The sequence below is a fragment of the Cnephaeus nilssonii genome (genome assembly GCF_951640355.1).
Source record: "Cnephaeus nilssonii genome assembly, chromosome: 22".
NCBI classification, from domain to species: domain Eukaryota; kingdom Metazoa; phylum Chordata; class Mammalia; order Chiroptera; family Vespertilionidae; genus Cnephaeus; species Cnephaeus nilssonii.
The window spans coordinates 9,367,606-9,381,396 of NC_137093.1; the positions used below are offsets into that span (position 1 = coordinate 9,367,606).

Below are 13,791 nucleotides of genomic sequence, written 5' to 3' on the forward strand. Positions count from 1 at the left end.
CGGCAGCCCTGGCCCACAGCCCTGCCCCCTCATGACACCCACCTTCCGGCCCTTCTCGTTGTTGGGCAGGTAGCAGTGGCGCGGGAAGCCTCTTGCGGTGAACTTCTTGCCTGGGTTGGGGTGCTCAGGGCCCTGCGGGAAGGAGCAGCAGGGGCTGGAACCACAGACAGGCGTGGGGGGCCTCTGGAGGGGTGGAAGGAGTTGGGGTCAGGGGCCCGAGGGGGCTCACCTGGATGCCCGTGGGGATGTCGTAGACGATGCGGATGGTCTGGGTGTCAGCGAAGCCAGGCAGCGAGTGGGGGATGAGGTGGAACTCCATCTTCCCGGGGGGCTGAGTGCCCGTCTTCTCCCCGTAGATGGCCTTGCAGGTCGGGCACTGCAGGCTGCCATCCTGCAGCGGGGGAGGCGGGGTGAGGTCCCCGGAGGCCCCGGCTGCCCTGGGCTCCCTCGCCAGCTCCCCACGCACCGTCCCCCAGCCCACCTTGTTGCCATTGGAGTACATGGCCACGAGGCACAGCAGGTGGTACATGTGGCCGCAGCGGCCCAGGCGGCCCACGAGCTCGGGCCGCACACCCTTGCGCCGCAGCACGCCCTCGTAGCCGGACGCCGTGACCAGCCGCTCCATGCAGATGGTGCAGTCCTGCGGGCACAGAGGGCAGGCTGAGGGCTGGGCGGGGCAGGACGCCCATCTACCAAATTCAGATATGCGGCTCCCTCACCGCCCCCCCCCCCCCAAGGGATTAAGGACTATCAGCAGCAAAACCTAAAAACTATGGTGAAAATAAGATACAAACACTGTCAATCACCAAAAGATTGACACCTGTGATTCTGTGACACTCAGCTTTCTGTTTATCAAAAGACATTGTTGAGAAAGTGAACAGAACCAGGAGGAATTCCTATGGGGGGAGGGGAGAAGAGGGGAGAGAGGAGTGAAGAGGAGGAGAAGGGAAGGAGAGGAGGGGAGGGGAGAGGAGGGCTCTCTTCTCTGCAGGGAAGGCCGCCCTCAGCCCGGGTCCGTGGCCGCTGGCACTCACCTCATCAGGTGGGTTCTTCACCTTCTGCATGTACCTTCGAACCACATCCTCAGGGTTCTTACCTGCAAGGACACAAGGGGGTGGGCTCGAGGGCGCCCAGGCCGCCGCGGCTCGGATGGAGTCAGGGGTTGGAGAGGTGGGGTTGGCAGGGGTGAAAGGTCAGGGGTTGCTGCAGGTGGGATGTAATTGGAGTTCGAGCAGAAGGGGTGGGGGGAACGGGAATTGAGATCAGGACATGGAGGTGAGTCCCAGAGCAAACTGGAGCTGGCCGTCAGAGGGATTGTGGTGCAGGGTTAGTGGGGTTCAGTTCAGGGGTGGGGGGGGGGGCACGGAAGGCGTACTTTTCTTGAGGTGCTTCTTCTTGGTCTTGCGGCACACCCCAGGCACACCGGGCACGGGCTTGACGTCGCTCTTGCTCACCGGGGGCGGGTGCAGGATAGGTTTGGGTGCCCGGGTCAGGCACACGGGCAGCCCGGCCGCGCAAAGCAGGATCCCGGTCATCCCTGGGGGCGTGGCCTGCGCAGTCAGGGGCGGGGCACCCTCCAGGCCCCGCCCACCCTGCACTTCCCACCCTTCTGTTATTGGGTGTACGCCTGGGGCCTCTCTCTCAGACTCCACCTACTTGCTTGCATCCAGGGATCTTGGGGTTCTCAGGTGGATGAGTGGGGTGCGCCCTGGGCCTCCCCCCTTAACCCCACCCCAGGTTGAAGCCAAGAAGAATGCCTTCTGCGGGCCCCGCCCACCCAGAGAGAGGGTGTGTCCTCTGGGCCCCGCCCACGAGCTCATTAAGGGATGGAGTCCTGAAGCCAACAGGTGGGCCCGCTCCCTCGCTTCCTCGTGGGCTGGATCTCACCTGCCAGGGCCGGGTGGACTGGGCCGGTCCCATTCAGGTTCTTCACCGGGAGCGCAGGGACCCTGAGGAGAGAAGAGAAGAGGCTGCAGTCCCCATACCTGGGCATAGTGTGACAGCCTGTGCCTGTCCCAGCCATCCAGAACGACCCCCAGGGAACTGCATTCCTACTCCGACGTCCTTCTATGGTAAGGTGGGTGTGGCCAGGGCCTCACCCGGTTATAATGAAACGAACCCCTAGACTTGGTACCGACTCTCCCCCATTCTTCAGCCGGCCTCCTCCCTGGTCAGAGCACCTGGGCTCCAACGGCTCCCTCTCACTGGCCACTGTGCCTGAAACCCAGCCATCAGTGACTTAGTCACTCCCGCCCCTCTCACAGTTTGCTGTATGAGGCACTAATCCTCATCAAAGGCTTTGGGAAAGAAGGATTCAGGGATCCAGTAAGTTAGCAAACACTTCAAAGTCTCCAACTTGGAAAATTCACAACGTATATGAGCATGTTAAAGGCTCTGATAAGTCCTGCATAAGGAAATATGGCGAGCGATGGTACACCCAGGTTTTCCAAAGACATTTGATAACGGACATTTTTTTGCATCTCTGCAGTATCTACTGCCGTCGGGGCCTGAGACTCAGGCATCGTCCTCTCTTCACATGAAGAGACCCTAGGAAAATGCAGTCTGCTCATCCTCTTCGCCCTCCCCCCAGAGAGCTCTGACTTTGGGAAATCACCCAGAGCTGCTCTCATATCTCAGGTCAACCACTGACCAGCTGGGTGACCCCCAGAGCATCCTCCTCCTCCTCATAAGCCTGTTTCCTGTGTAACATGGGATAACGCGGCACCTTCCTTCTGTTTGCTGTGAAGAGTCAATGAAATTCTACACGTCAGCGGCCGAGCACCATCCCCGGTACCTAAGAAAGACTCTTAACAGCATTCACCATCACTGTCCCCATTGTCACGGTCCCTGTGTCATCTCGGATGAGTAGTTTCACCTCCCTGCACCTCCGCCCCCTAAATCATGGTGTGACTTCTCTCCACGGTGGAGAGGACACCATGAATGTATTGCAGTGACAAGCTGGGGCAAGTCACTTAACCTCTGTGACCCTCAGTTTCCTTGTCTGTAAAATGGGGATGATGATACCTCACCTCTAAGAGCCGGGTGAGAGAAAGCCTACTGTGACCCGCACAGTGTGTCTGCCTGCGTCTTCATGGCCTCCGTGCTCAGCTGTGGGTGGGCATGGTCCCTGGATGGGTGCCTTTTGATAAAGAAGTGTGTTCTGAAAGCCAGGGGCAGCCCGAGGCCTGGGGGCTGTGCCAGGAAGGGGTGCAGGGAGGGAGGGGGCAGGGACAGCTGGGAAGAAGCTGCTCCAGCCCCACAGCCCGCTCGCTAAGGACGGACCTGCCCAATGCCGCCTTGTCCCCGGCCCCTGGCAGGCACAGTGGGCACCAGGGAGCTGGCTTCGAGCAAACAGCATGCTTGGCAGACGTGGGTGCAGCTCCTGGCCCTGGTCCTGCTGAGCCTTTGGCCTGGGAAGGTTTTAGGTCTCGGCTTTCTTACAATTTCTGGCGCCCCTCAAAAGCCACAGAGCCCTGGGCTACCAAAGTCGGCCGTGCTCCTGGGAAGAGGGTGGTGCGTTGGGGGTGACGGCGGGGCTGGTTTTTATTTACCGATCAGGGAGCTGGGGGACAGTCCCAAAGCGGCCCCAGCCCCTCTCGTTCTGCAGGCTCCCTGCGAGAACCCAGGGGAGCAGGGTTCCCACGACACCCGAGCGTGGGAGCCACCTGGGCCCCCTTTTGATGTGGGATGTGCTGCTTCCTCCAAGTCAGTGAGAACATCCTCCTGCCCTGGACAGGGGGCCGCTGCCCGCAGGCCTCCGGAAGTGGGGCCACCCTTCACTCTCTGCCCCGCCCTTTGGGGGCCCAGCCTGGCCAAGGGTCACGGGAACCTTTAAATCCCCTTGAAATTGGCTCTGACCAGAAGCCGGGCCCGGACCCTCCAGGGAAGAAGTGGGTCCCGCAGCCACACTGGCCTTCCTGCTCGTTCCCCACCCCCATCAGATCCTGTCTGTCCTCTGCCCCCATTCCCTGGTGGTTCCTACCTTGCTCAGAGTAAATGCGGCTTTCTTACCCTGCACGGTATAGCCAGTACTGACCCTTGGAACTCCGCTTCCCCCGTGCTCACCCCCTGTCCCTCCACCCCCGTGTCCCTGGTCTCCCTCCTGCTCCTCAAACATGCTTTTGCACTTGCTGATCCCTCTCCCAGTCTGCTCTTCCCAGGTATCCACATGTCTCGCTTCCTCACTTAACACAGGCTTCTGCCCCAATGTCTTCTTTTAATTAAAAAGAAAAAGTTCTTGTTGATTTTAGAGAGGAAGAGAAAAGAAGAGAGAGAGAGAGAAAAGCATCATTCGGCTGCCTCCTGCACTCCCCCTACTGGGGATGGAGCCCCCAACCCAGGTATGTGCCCTGACCAGGAATCCAACCAGTGACTTTCGGTTTGTGGGATGATGCTCAAGCAACTGAGCCACTCTGGCCAGTTGTCCTAATCAACGGCTTCTTACCAGAGGCTTTCCCTACCACCTTATCCAGAGGCACCTCTGTCTTTGCCCTTAACTTACATTTTTGGTCATAGCACTGATGGTGACCTGAGGTCATAAACTCTGTGGCATGACCAGGCCCCCCTGCCTCTGTGACCTCACCTCCTACTCCCTCCATCTCTACTCTAGACGCCCCTGCTGCTGCTCTAACCTGCCCAGCACGGTCCCCTCTCAAGGCCTCTGCCCAAAAGGCTTGCCCCCGATGCTGAAGGGCTCATTTCCGTCTCTGTTGCAACCCCACCCCATCAGAGAGCCCCTCCTGACCACCCACTGTCTAGTGGTTCTCATCCTTCCTAATGCCGTGGCCCTTTCATACAGTTCCTCATGTTGTGGTGACCCCCAACCATAAAATTATTTTCGTTGCTACTTCATAACTGTAATTTTGCTACTGTTAATGAATCGTAATGTAAATATCTGTGTGTCGCGACCCACAGGTTAAGAACCACTAGCAGGGTTGCCTAAGACCATCGGAAAACACAGATGTTTACATTACGATTCATAACAGTAGCAAAATTACCGTGATGAAGTAGCAATGAAAATAGTTTTATGGCTGGGGGTCACCACAACATGAGGAACTGTATTAAAGGGTCGCGGCATTAGAAAGGGTGAGAACCACTGCTCTAGCACATAGTAGATGTTCAGTAAACACTTATTTCGTGAATGAAGGAAGGCAGCCGGATTTTGGGGGGAGGTTCCAAGAAGACTCCTGTGCACATGCTCAGGGACATGGTCCGCATGAACTTGTTTACACATCTGAGTGTAAACAAGTTCATGTTTACTCTTGAGCAGGTGTCCCAGAGAAACCCCCCCTGCAGCTGCTGGTCCTGGAGGGTCTCGGCCAACATGCATTCTAAGTGACCACATTCAGTGAGGGCATCCTGTGGGAACAGCCCAAGCAAACATTCTCGGAGAAATTCCCGGGAATGCTCCCCATCCAATCCGAGGCAGGGGTTCCATGGCAAGGGTTTGGGGAGCCCAGACAGGTCACAGCTGCCCCCTGAAGACAGGGTCAAAGGTGACTGTCCTTAGGAGGGCACTTCGGACCCCCATCACGCGAATTCATAGCCACGCCTCCTTTTCATTCCCCAGGGACTGTGCTTCTCTTCTCTTGAGGACTCAGACATTTTCGCTCTTGCTTTCTACTTGTGTGGTTCCTCCCCTATCTCTTCCCCCAGATTGTGAGCTTCTGGATGCGTCTCTGACCCGGCCCTGTGACCCCGGATTGAGGATGAAACTCGCTCACTGGGTTCCCAGTACGTACTCAATGGGGAAGCTGAGCCCAATAGGGAAGCGCTCTACTAGCTCTGTGGTCTCTTCAGAGGGCGGTCCAGTATCTTTAGAAACAGTGGCTCCGATGCCAAACACAACCCCCACCCAACACAAGATTGGAGCAGGGATGGCAAATATATGGCAGGCGTAGTACTACACCCATGACAGGCATCACCAATCAATCCCAGCACCCCTTCCCCCGAGCCAGAAACGCAACTGCAGAATCCTCCTCCACACCGTGCTCCGGGGAGTCGCTGCCATGTGGGCAGAGATGGCTCAGGATGGAATCTGCTCGTCGTTTATTTTTGCAGATGATGGGACTGAGGCCCAGAGAGGGGAAGCGACTTCACTAGGGTCACCCAGCTGGCTCGGGGTCCTGGAGTTGTGAGTCAGTGGGCAGGGTGATCCCACCAGGCTGATCTGGAAAGGCGCCAGCCTTCTGAGACCTCTGTGCCCTCCTGGTGGGCTGAAGCCTGGGCCCTGGGCCCTGGAGCTGGCTCAGCTCTGCGCAGGCTGCACAGTGGGTCGGTCCCTCTGTCTTCTCGGGCACCCCGCTCTGGCCCAGGCATCAGGGCAGGTCGGGGCCCCGGGGCAGCAGGACGCCACACTGACACTCCCCGAGGGCAGCTGAGTTTCCACCCTCCACCTGCACCTGGTCTCCCTGCCCCCGGACGTCCTGCCAGCGGTGTCACCGTTCCCTGGTGATGGTTTCCAGGTCCCCCAAAGGGCGTCAGGAGCCATCAGAGCCCCTGGCACTTACCCAGGGGCCCCCTGGGAGGCCTAGGGGAGCCCAGGCCTCAGGCATTTGGGTGCAAGAGGGTGAGGAGGAGGCAGAAGTGAGAGTGCCATGCCACGGGGTTTCCATGCTCCCTGGGCCTGTCCCCTGTCCCCTCCCAGTGCCCAATCCACCTGCACCCGAACCCCTGCCCTCCACAGTCCTGGGCCCCACCGGGTCCCGCCCACCCCTCTGCAGAAGCCAGAAGCCTGAGGACATCCCGGCCAGCGCTGGGAAGACGGGGTGCCCACGGACCCAGCAAAACGTGCCAGCCGCCTGGCTGCTGCCTGGAGGCCTTGCTCACTTCCCCTTTCCTCGCCCCGGCACCTGTCTGCTTGGACAAGCCCAGAGCTTCCATGGGCCTCAGTTTCCCCTCTGTCAAACAGGGCCTCCCACCCCTGCACACCCGTCCACTCCTAGGGATGAAAGGGGCAAAAGTCCCCTGGGGACACATTTTAAGGGGCGGTTGCCACTTGGGGGTCAGATTTACCCAGAGGCCTGGGGATCAGGGTCACTCTCCCCCACCTCCTTGGTCTCTCTGCCTGCCCAGTGCAGCGCTCTGTCGCTCTGTCGGGGGGGGAGCCCAGCAGGGAGGGGAGGGGAGAGGCGAACTGGGCTGGTTCCCACGGCCTGGGGCGCCCTGTGCAGACAGGAGTGTGTGGTTTGGCCTCTCAGGGAGCGGGGCAGGAAGTGCTTCAGGTCTGCGGGGTGGGGTGGGGGTGTTTGGTTTGACCTTGTGATGAGGCTGAGGCGGAGTCACAGCCCCTGCACACCCGTGAGGCCAGGAAGGGGGAGGGTGGGCAGGCGGGAGGCCAGGTGGGGATACACTGAGGGCGAGACTCCTCATGTTGCGCTTTTCAGTTCTTTTTTTTTTTTTTAAGCATTTAGATGTGACACCTATTAAAGAACTGCAGAAACAGAATGTGGACTCTTTTAAGTGAAAACGTAAAATCACTGCTAGGAGTAAAAAAAAAAAAAAAAAAAGAAGAAGAAGAAGAAGGAAAACACTCAAGCATAACCACCACATCAAAGCCCACCTCCCCACCGCTCCCGCCTCCTGCTCAGCCCCACCTGCAGGCTGTTCTCAATCTCCAGTGACCCCGTTACAACAAAGTCACACCCGTCTCTCCCCGGCTCACAACTCTGCGGGCTCCCAGCTCACGCATAAGTCAAAGCCCAAGTCCCCGACGTAGCCCTCAGGGCCCCGGAGAACTGGCCCCATTTCATGTCTGACCTCCTCTCCCCCTGCTCACCCCCTGCAGCCTCATCCGCCGCACTGGCCTCCTCCAACATACCAGCTGCTGCCGCTGCCTCAGGGCCTTTGCACAAGCTGCTCCCTCTGTCTGGAACGCTCACCCCAGTTCTGTGAGTGGACTACTTCTCAGCCTCCGTCAATCTTTGCTCAAATGTTACCTTCTCAGGGAGGCCTTTTCTGGCCTCTTTGCTTAAAATGACACCCCTCTCACCACTCCCTACACCCCTTTACAAATTTTCCTTTTTACTCTGTAGCAGTTTCGACTCTTACCATATTCTAGAATTTATGTTTATTGTTTGCGTATTGAATGTGAGCTCCAGGAGGTGGGGTGGTCTGTTTTGTTCATGGATGTATTTCCAGGGTCCCGACTAGCACCTGCCACACAGCAGTTGCTTGATGGGTGTGGATTCATTAATTTGGGAGCAGACGAACGCAAGGCAGAAGGAAGGTAACAAGAAACAGCAAACTGGGGGAGAGATGACAGGTACAGGGTCAGCGCTCTTAACGCAGAAGGAGTGCGGGCGGACCGATCACGAAGCAGCAAACAGCCCAAAGAGAAGGGCAAGCGGAGGAAACAAACGATAGAAAAAGCAGGAACCGCGGGCACCCAGCAAACAGGAAGAACCAGAGGTTGAAAAGGCCAACGGCATCGCCCGGGCACCGGGCACCGAGGAAGCTGGCCATGTGCCCGCCTCAGGGGGGAGCGAGACGCACCCTCTCCCGCTGCCACCGAGGGGATGTCAGTGGCGCAGGCTTCAAAAGGCCGCTGCTTTGACATTTGGCCTCAAGCTGGACAAGGACGGGGTTGTCTGCCCCACCCCACAGGTGCAAAGGCCGAGGGCCGGAGCGGGCCTGGGCTCCGCTGGGCGCACTGGGAGCGGAGATGCTGGAGCAGGGCCCAAACCCAGCCTCTGCTCCGGGGCCCCTGACACCCTGTGGAATCAGGGCTGTGGCGGGGGCTGGGGGGTGTCTTTGGGACCATGGCTCGAAATGTGGAGAGGGCAGGCAGGAGGGTGGGACACCCCAATATCCTGAGGGGGGATTCTGAGTCAGAGTCCTAGTTGTGTGACCTCGAGCAGGTGCCAGGCCTTGGGAGCCTCCATTTCCTCGCGTGCAAAATGGTCATAGGACCTGCCTCCCACCAAGTGGGGACCGAGAGAGGCGATCGCATGCGGCAGCCACAGCAGGAGGCTGGGCCGACGTGCGAGTGCGCAGTACAGCAAAACAGGCCTGCAGCTGCCCCTCCCTCCCTCCCTCCACCTCGGGTGGAAACTCTGAGTCTGCCCACAGCTGTGTTCCAAAGCGCTGGACGCTGCCCTCTCGGGAGACAGGGCGGATCTTCCCCACCCCTGCTGTCTGTCCCCCGGCCCGGCCGCCAGCTGGCTCCCCGCCCCCGCGCAGGGGCGAGTGGAAAAAACCCCGGCCCTGGAGGCTCGGCCCCCACTGGCTGTGTGGCCTGGGGCAAGGCCGTGGCCGTCTCTGGGCCCCCAGGCTGTGGCCCACCCAGGGCTGAGGCGAGGGTGGGATGAGGATGGACTCAGAGCGCTCTGAAGAGTCCACTCCCTTCCATGCTGGTCAGCCGCGTTTTAGGTTCCCCTGCGAGCGAGCGTGGTGTTAGCTGTTTGGCAGAGGGGGGCCCGGAGGCCAGGGAGGGAACGCTGGGCGCGCAGGGTCGCCCAGCTGGGAAAGGACGGGGTAGGACCGGACTCTGGGTCTGTGTGAGTCCCGCGTGGGAGAGAGGGAGGGTGGAGAGCAGGGAGCAGGGGAAGGGAGAAGGAGCGGAGAAGGAAAAGGCGGGAGAGAAGGAGCAACAGACACAGACAGGCAGACAGAGCCAGGGAGACACAGATGGAAAGAGACCAAGACTCAGCTGCGGAGTCACAGAGAATGCCCCCGGGTGCATGGCGTCCAGGCCTCTCTCGTTGAACTCTGACCCTAGGCCCTAGACACTGTGGGGACAGGGCCCTTGCAGAAGTGAGTGAGATGAGGTCACTCGGGCGGGCCCTGAGCAACATGACTGTGTCCTTAGAGAAGGACATTTGGACACCAGGACACAGAGGTGAGACCGTGGGCGGGGCCGTGAGGACTGGGGGTGGGGGTGGGGTGTTGGGGACCAGGGTGGGGGCGGGAGGCCTGGTTGCCTGGCTCCTCAGAGACCCCATCCCTATCCCCTCATTTGGCTGCACCTGGGCCTCGACTGCCTTGGCAACAGGACGCTGCGGGTGGGAGGGACCAGGGTCTGCCCCCCCCCTCCCGCCTGCCTCCCCCTCCCCTCACGGCAGCAGACTTCACGGGTCCTGCGCCCACCCCTCACTCTGAGCCAGGGGTATTTTTAACTGGCGTTCCTTGGAGATGAGGGTTGGGGGATCTCCACGTGGCTTGTCTGGCTGGGGAGGGTAGGCCAGAGGCGGGGAGGGGAGACTGGGTCGGCTCTGCAAGGCTAGGGTGGGGTGAGGGAGCCTTTGTCCGGTCTCTGAGGGTCACAAACAGCTCCCAGGAGGAGGAGGAGGAGGAGGACGGAGGATATAGGCGGGGTAGGGGCACGCGGCTGAGGAGAACGGAGTTCTGGTATGTCCCAGGGGACATGTGTAATGATCAGCGCCCTCAGGAGCCATCCTTCTCTCCTCACAGCCCCGTGAGCTCCAGCACACTCTATGGCTCCCCACTGCTGGCAGCACCAAGCCCAGGCTCCCCGAACGCCCCCACCCTGGCTCTGTGGTTCCACTTGGGAAACATCTCAGCTCCTGAGGTCCCAGCAGGAACCTCTACCCCCGTGGGGTGCCCGGACCTGCTGGCTGCAGCCCACCGCCACCCTCTGCACTCACAGCGCCCCTGCCTGGGGGCCTTCCCCTTCTCACACCCCGCCCCCCTCTCACGTCGAGCCCTTCCCCGAGCGAGCCACATCCTTCTAGTGCCTCTGACTTCGTGCATGCTGTTTCCTCTGCCGGGAACAGCCTTTCTCCGATCTGGCTGCCTCCTCAGAGGGGTCTGCCCTGACCGCCCATCCCCTCAGCCGCACTGCCCCGCCCCACTCCCTCCCCAGCGCTGCCCTCTCCTCCAGGGATTGTGTTCATTTCCGCATTTACCTGCTCTCTGTCTGTCTCCCCACCAGCCTGGACCCTGTCTGTCTGGTGTGCTCTGCGAACCTGCGCCCACAGTCCACACGTGAAGGATTAATAGTGCGCAATAAAAGCCGACTAATCCCCAGCCTGCTCTAAAACAGCGGTTTTCACCAGTTTCTCAGTGACTAAGAAATTCACTTCACCGGGCGACCCATGGAACACAAGCAGAAATTATGCGAAAGGCTCAGGGAGCAGTTCTCACTATGGCTATGCACACACAGAGCCGTGTTTGCTGCTCCACCCTATTCCGTCCCATTCCATCCCAATCCCATAACCCACCAGCGCGGACACAATGCAGCCCCAAAGAGAAGGTTCCCCGTTGTTGCTGCCGAGGTCCCTGCACCTTCCCTGGTTCTGCCCCCTCCCACTCCCACCCCTGTTGGTCGTCCGCTCTTCTTGTCGTTCTGGGCGCCCCCCCCCCCCTTCCTCTGCATCAGGGAGCCGGAGCCACAATGAACACTCCAGCTCCCGGGCCTCCTGAGGTCTCCGGTCTGTTGGCTCTGGGCCTGCCCGGGAGGAGGGGCCTGGCGGGGAAGGGAAGGGTGAGGCAGGCAGGTGGCAGCTGCGATCTTCCCGTGGAAAGTTACGGCCCCCGCCCCCCACACCCACCCTCCTCCCGGATAACAAAAACAGTCCCCCTGTCACTGCTGGACGGCTGCGGGGTGCAGACACCATGTTCAGGTACACAGCCTCTCCAACATGATGGGGAGTCCTGCTCCCATTTCACAGATGGTGAAACTGAGGCTCGACGAAGGGGAGGGACTAGGCCCAGATCTCACAGCTCAGAAGTGGCCAAGCGGGGATTTGAACCTAAGCAGGCTCTCAAGAGGACAGAAGCCACCTCACTTCGGGGTCCCTTCCCTTCTCAAGGCCTCAGTTTCCCTTGGTGAAAGGGGAGGTCTGGAGGAGGTGACCTCAAAGATTGTATCCAGATGTGACCTTTGCTGCTCTCAGGGCGTCACGGTCAATCCCCCGGGCCGTGCCATAGTGATACAGGCCGCGCTGGCTTCTGGTGCCCCCCCCTCCTCTTGGGCATCATGGTCCAAACGCCACCTGGTCTTTTCCCCTCTGGGCTGTCCCAAGGTCAAGGTCGTGGCTCCTGGCTCTCATCCCCACTCCCTCAGGGCCTGTTCCTGCCGAAACCAGTCTGGGCGAGCAGCGGGCAGGCTCACTGGGGCCCCAGCCTGGGCGTGGATGCCTTAACGCAGGAATTTCCAATCTCGGTCTGACCTGGGTTCCCTGCCTCGATGAAATCCACTGGGACATCCTGCCAGTTCGTAAAAGATTCCCCAAAAGGGCCATTTTGGTTAAAACAAGAGCAGAGGCGGGTTCCTGCGTGTGACTTCTCCTTATCCATCACCCTCTCCTGCCACTATCTCTGGTCACCCCAGGAGTCCCTGGAACCCAGTTTGCAAACCACAGTATTAGCCCAAAGTGAGGGTGATGATTCAGGTGCGGCCTCTGGGGGACTATTTTGGATAAGAGGCCCGTGCTTGCTGGAGCCTTCCCGTGAGATGGGCATGGACGGGGCTGGGGGCGGAAATCATCTGAAAATTCGAAGCCAACACAACACAGACTCTGGACCCTACAGGCCTGAGTTTCCACCCCTGCTCTCCCCCTGGGTCACTCGCAGCAGGTACCACACCTCTCCCGGCCTCAGCCTCTCCATCTGTCATGTGGGCGTGACAGGATGAGCTGGAGTAACAGACGAGACGATGCAGATCAAGTTTAGCAAATAAACATGGACTGCACACCCTTATTATTGTTGCTCCAGTCCCACCACTTGTGAACTGTGTGATCTTGGAAGTTACAGACCCTCCCCCTCCAGGGTCTTCACCTGTAATTGGGAGTGAGCGGTACCTACCGCACAGGGTCCTGGTGCGTGGAGATAAATGAGTGGAAACGCATTATGGCGCTTAGTTAAGGCCTGACATAAAGTGAATACTTAATAGATGCTAAATATTGCTTATGCTTATTACTACGATTGTAATTCTCTGCTCCTAGCCCTCTGGGCAGCCACGCCTGCGCCAGGGGCGTCTTACCCGGGCGGGATGGAGGCACGTGCGCTCACGCCGGAGGCGCGCTGGGGTCCGGGCCGGTTGAGGTTGTTCTGGCCCGGGGTGGGCGCGCCGCTGGGGGCGCTCGGGCTCCGCGGGGGCGCCCCGGAGGGCGGCGCAGGTTCGGTGGGGCTGGTGGCGGGCGCGGCCCAGAGCGCGGGGCCGGCGAAGGTGGCGCTGGGGCGCACGGCGGCGAGCGCGCCGGGTGGTCCTCCGGGGGGCGGCGGGGGCGGCGGGAGCGCGGCGGGGGGCGCCTTGCGGCGCTGCGAGGCCAGGATGGCGTTGGAGGCGGCGCGCGTGCTGTTGACCAGCAGGCACTGCTGGCAGGAGCAGGGCTGGCCGGAGCTGGCGCCCACGGGCCACGACTGCGACTTGGGGATGGAGCCCACGGTGAGCGGGTAGGCGAGGTCCAGGCGGCGGCGCAGCCGGCGGCGCCTGCGCGTCTGGCGGTTCATCTGCGACATGCTGTTGAAGTAGATGAGGTAGCAGAAGCCGAGCGACGAGAGGTCGAGCCAGGGGTGCTGCTTCTCGTAGGCGTTCTGGATGGTGATGCAGATGTCCATGTCGTAGGCCGTCCAGGCGCCGCCGTCGTTCTCCCACTCCCACACGATGCCCTTGCCCGGCGCCGACGACGGGTCGTAGAAGTTGCGCCGCACGGGCCGCATGGTGCCTGCGCTCACAAGGGGAGGAGTCAGGGCGGAGGCTGAGGGGGCGGAGGGGCAGGAGGGGCAGGAGGGGCAGGAGGGGCAGGAGGGGCAGGAGGGGCAGCACAGACGGGGTGGGTGCGAGCCGTGCAGGGCGGGGATGAGGGTCCACAAAGGTGGTGTCCGGGC

At 60.4% G+C, this 13,791-nt stretch overlaps 1 protein-coding gene across 2 annotated transcripts in view; it reads right to left on the bottom strand.

The window, feature by feature from the left end:
- Nucleotides 1-13,791, bottom strand: part of DTX1 (deltex E3 ubiquitin ligase 1) — a 32,624-nt gene that overhangs the window by 2,760 nt on the left and 16,073 nt on the right. Inside the window, exons 3-9 of one of the 2 annotated variants that reach the window (XM_079763113.1) lie at nucleotides 12,944-13,628; nucleotides 1,888-1,949; nucleotides 1,376-1,537; nucleotides 1,035-1,096; nucleotides 482-640; nucleotides 230-391; nucleotides 43-132 (exon numbers count right to left, since the gene is read on the bottom strand). In XM_079763113.1, the coding sequence (XP_079619239.1) occupies nucleotides 43-132; nucleotides 230-391; nucleotides 482-640; nucleotides 1,035-1,096; nucleotides 1,376-1,537; nucleotides 1,888-1,949; nucleotides 12,944-13,628 (1,382 nt within the window). Of the gene's footprint in view, nucleotides 1-42; nucleotides 133-229; nucleotides 641-1,034; nucleotides 1,097-1,375; nucleotides 1,538-1,887; nucleotides 1,950-12,943; nucleotides 13,629-13,791 lie in introns of both variants that reach the window. The other variant, XM_079763112.1, reaches the window with a different exon arrangement.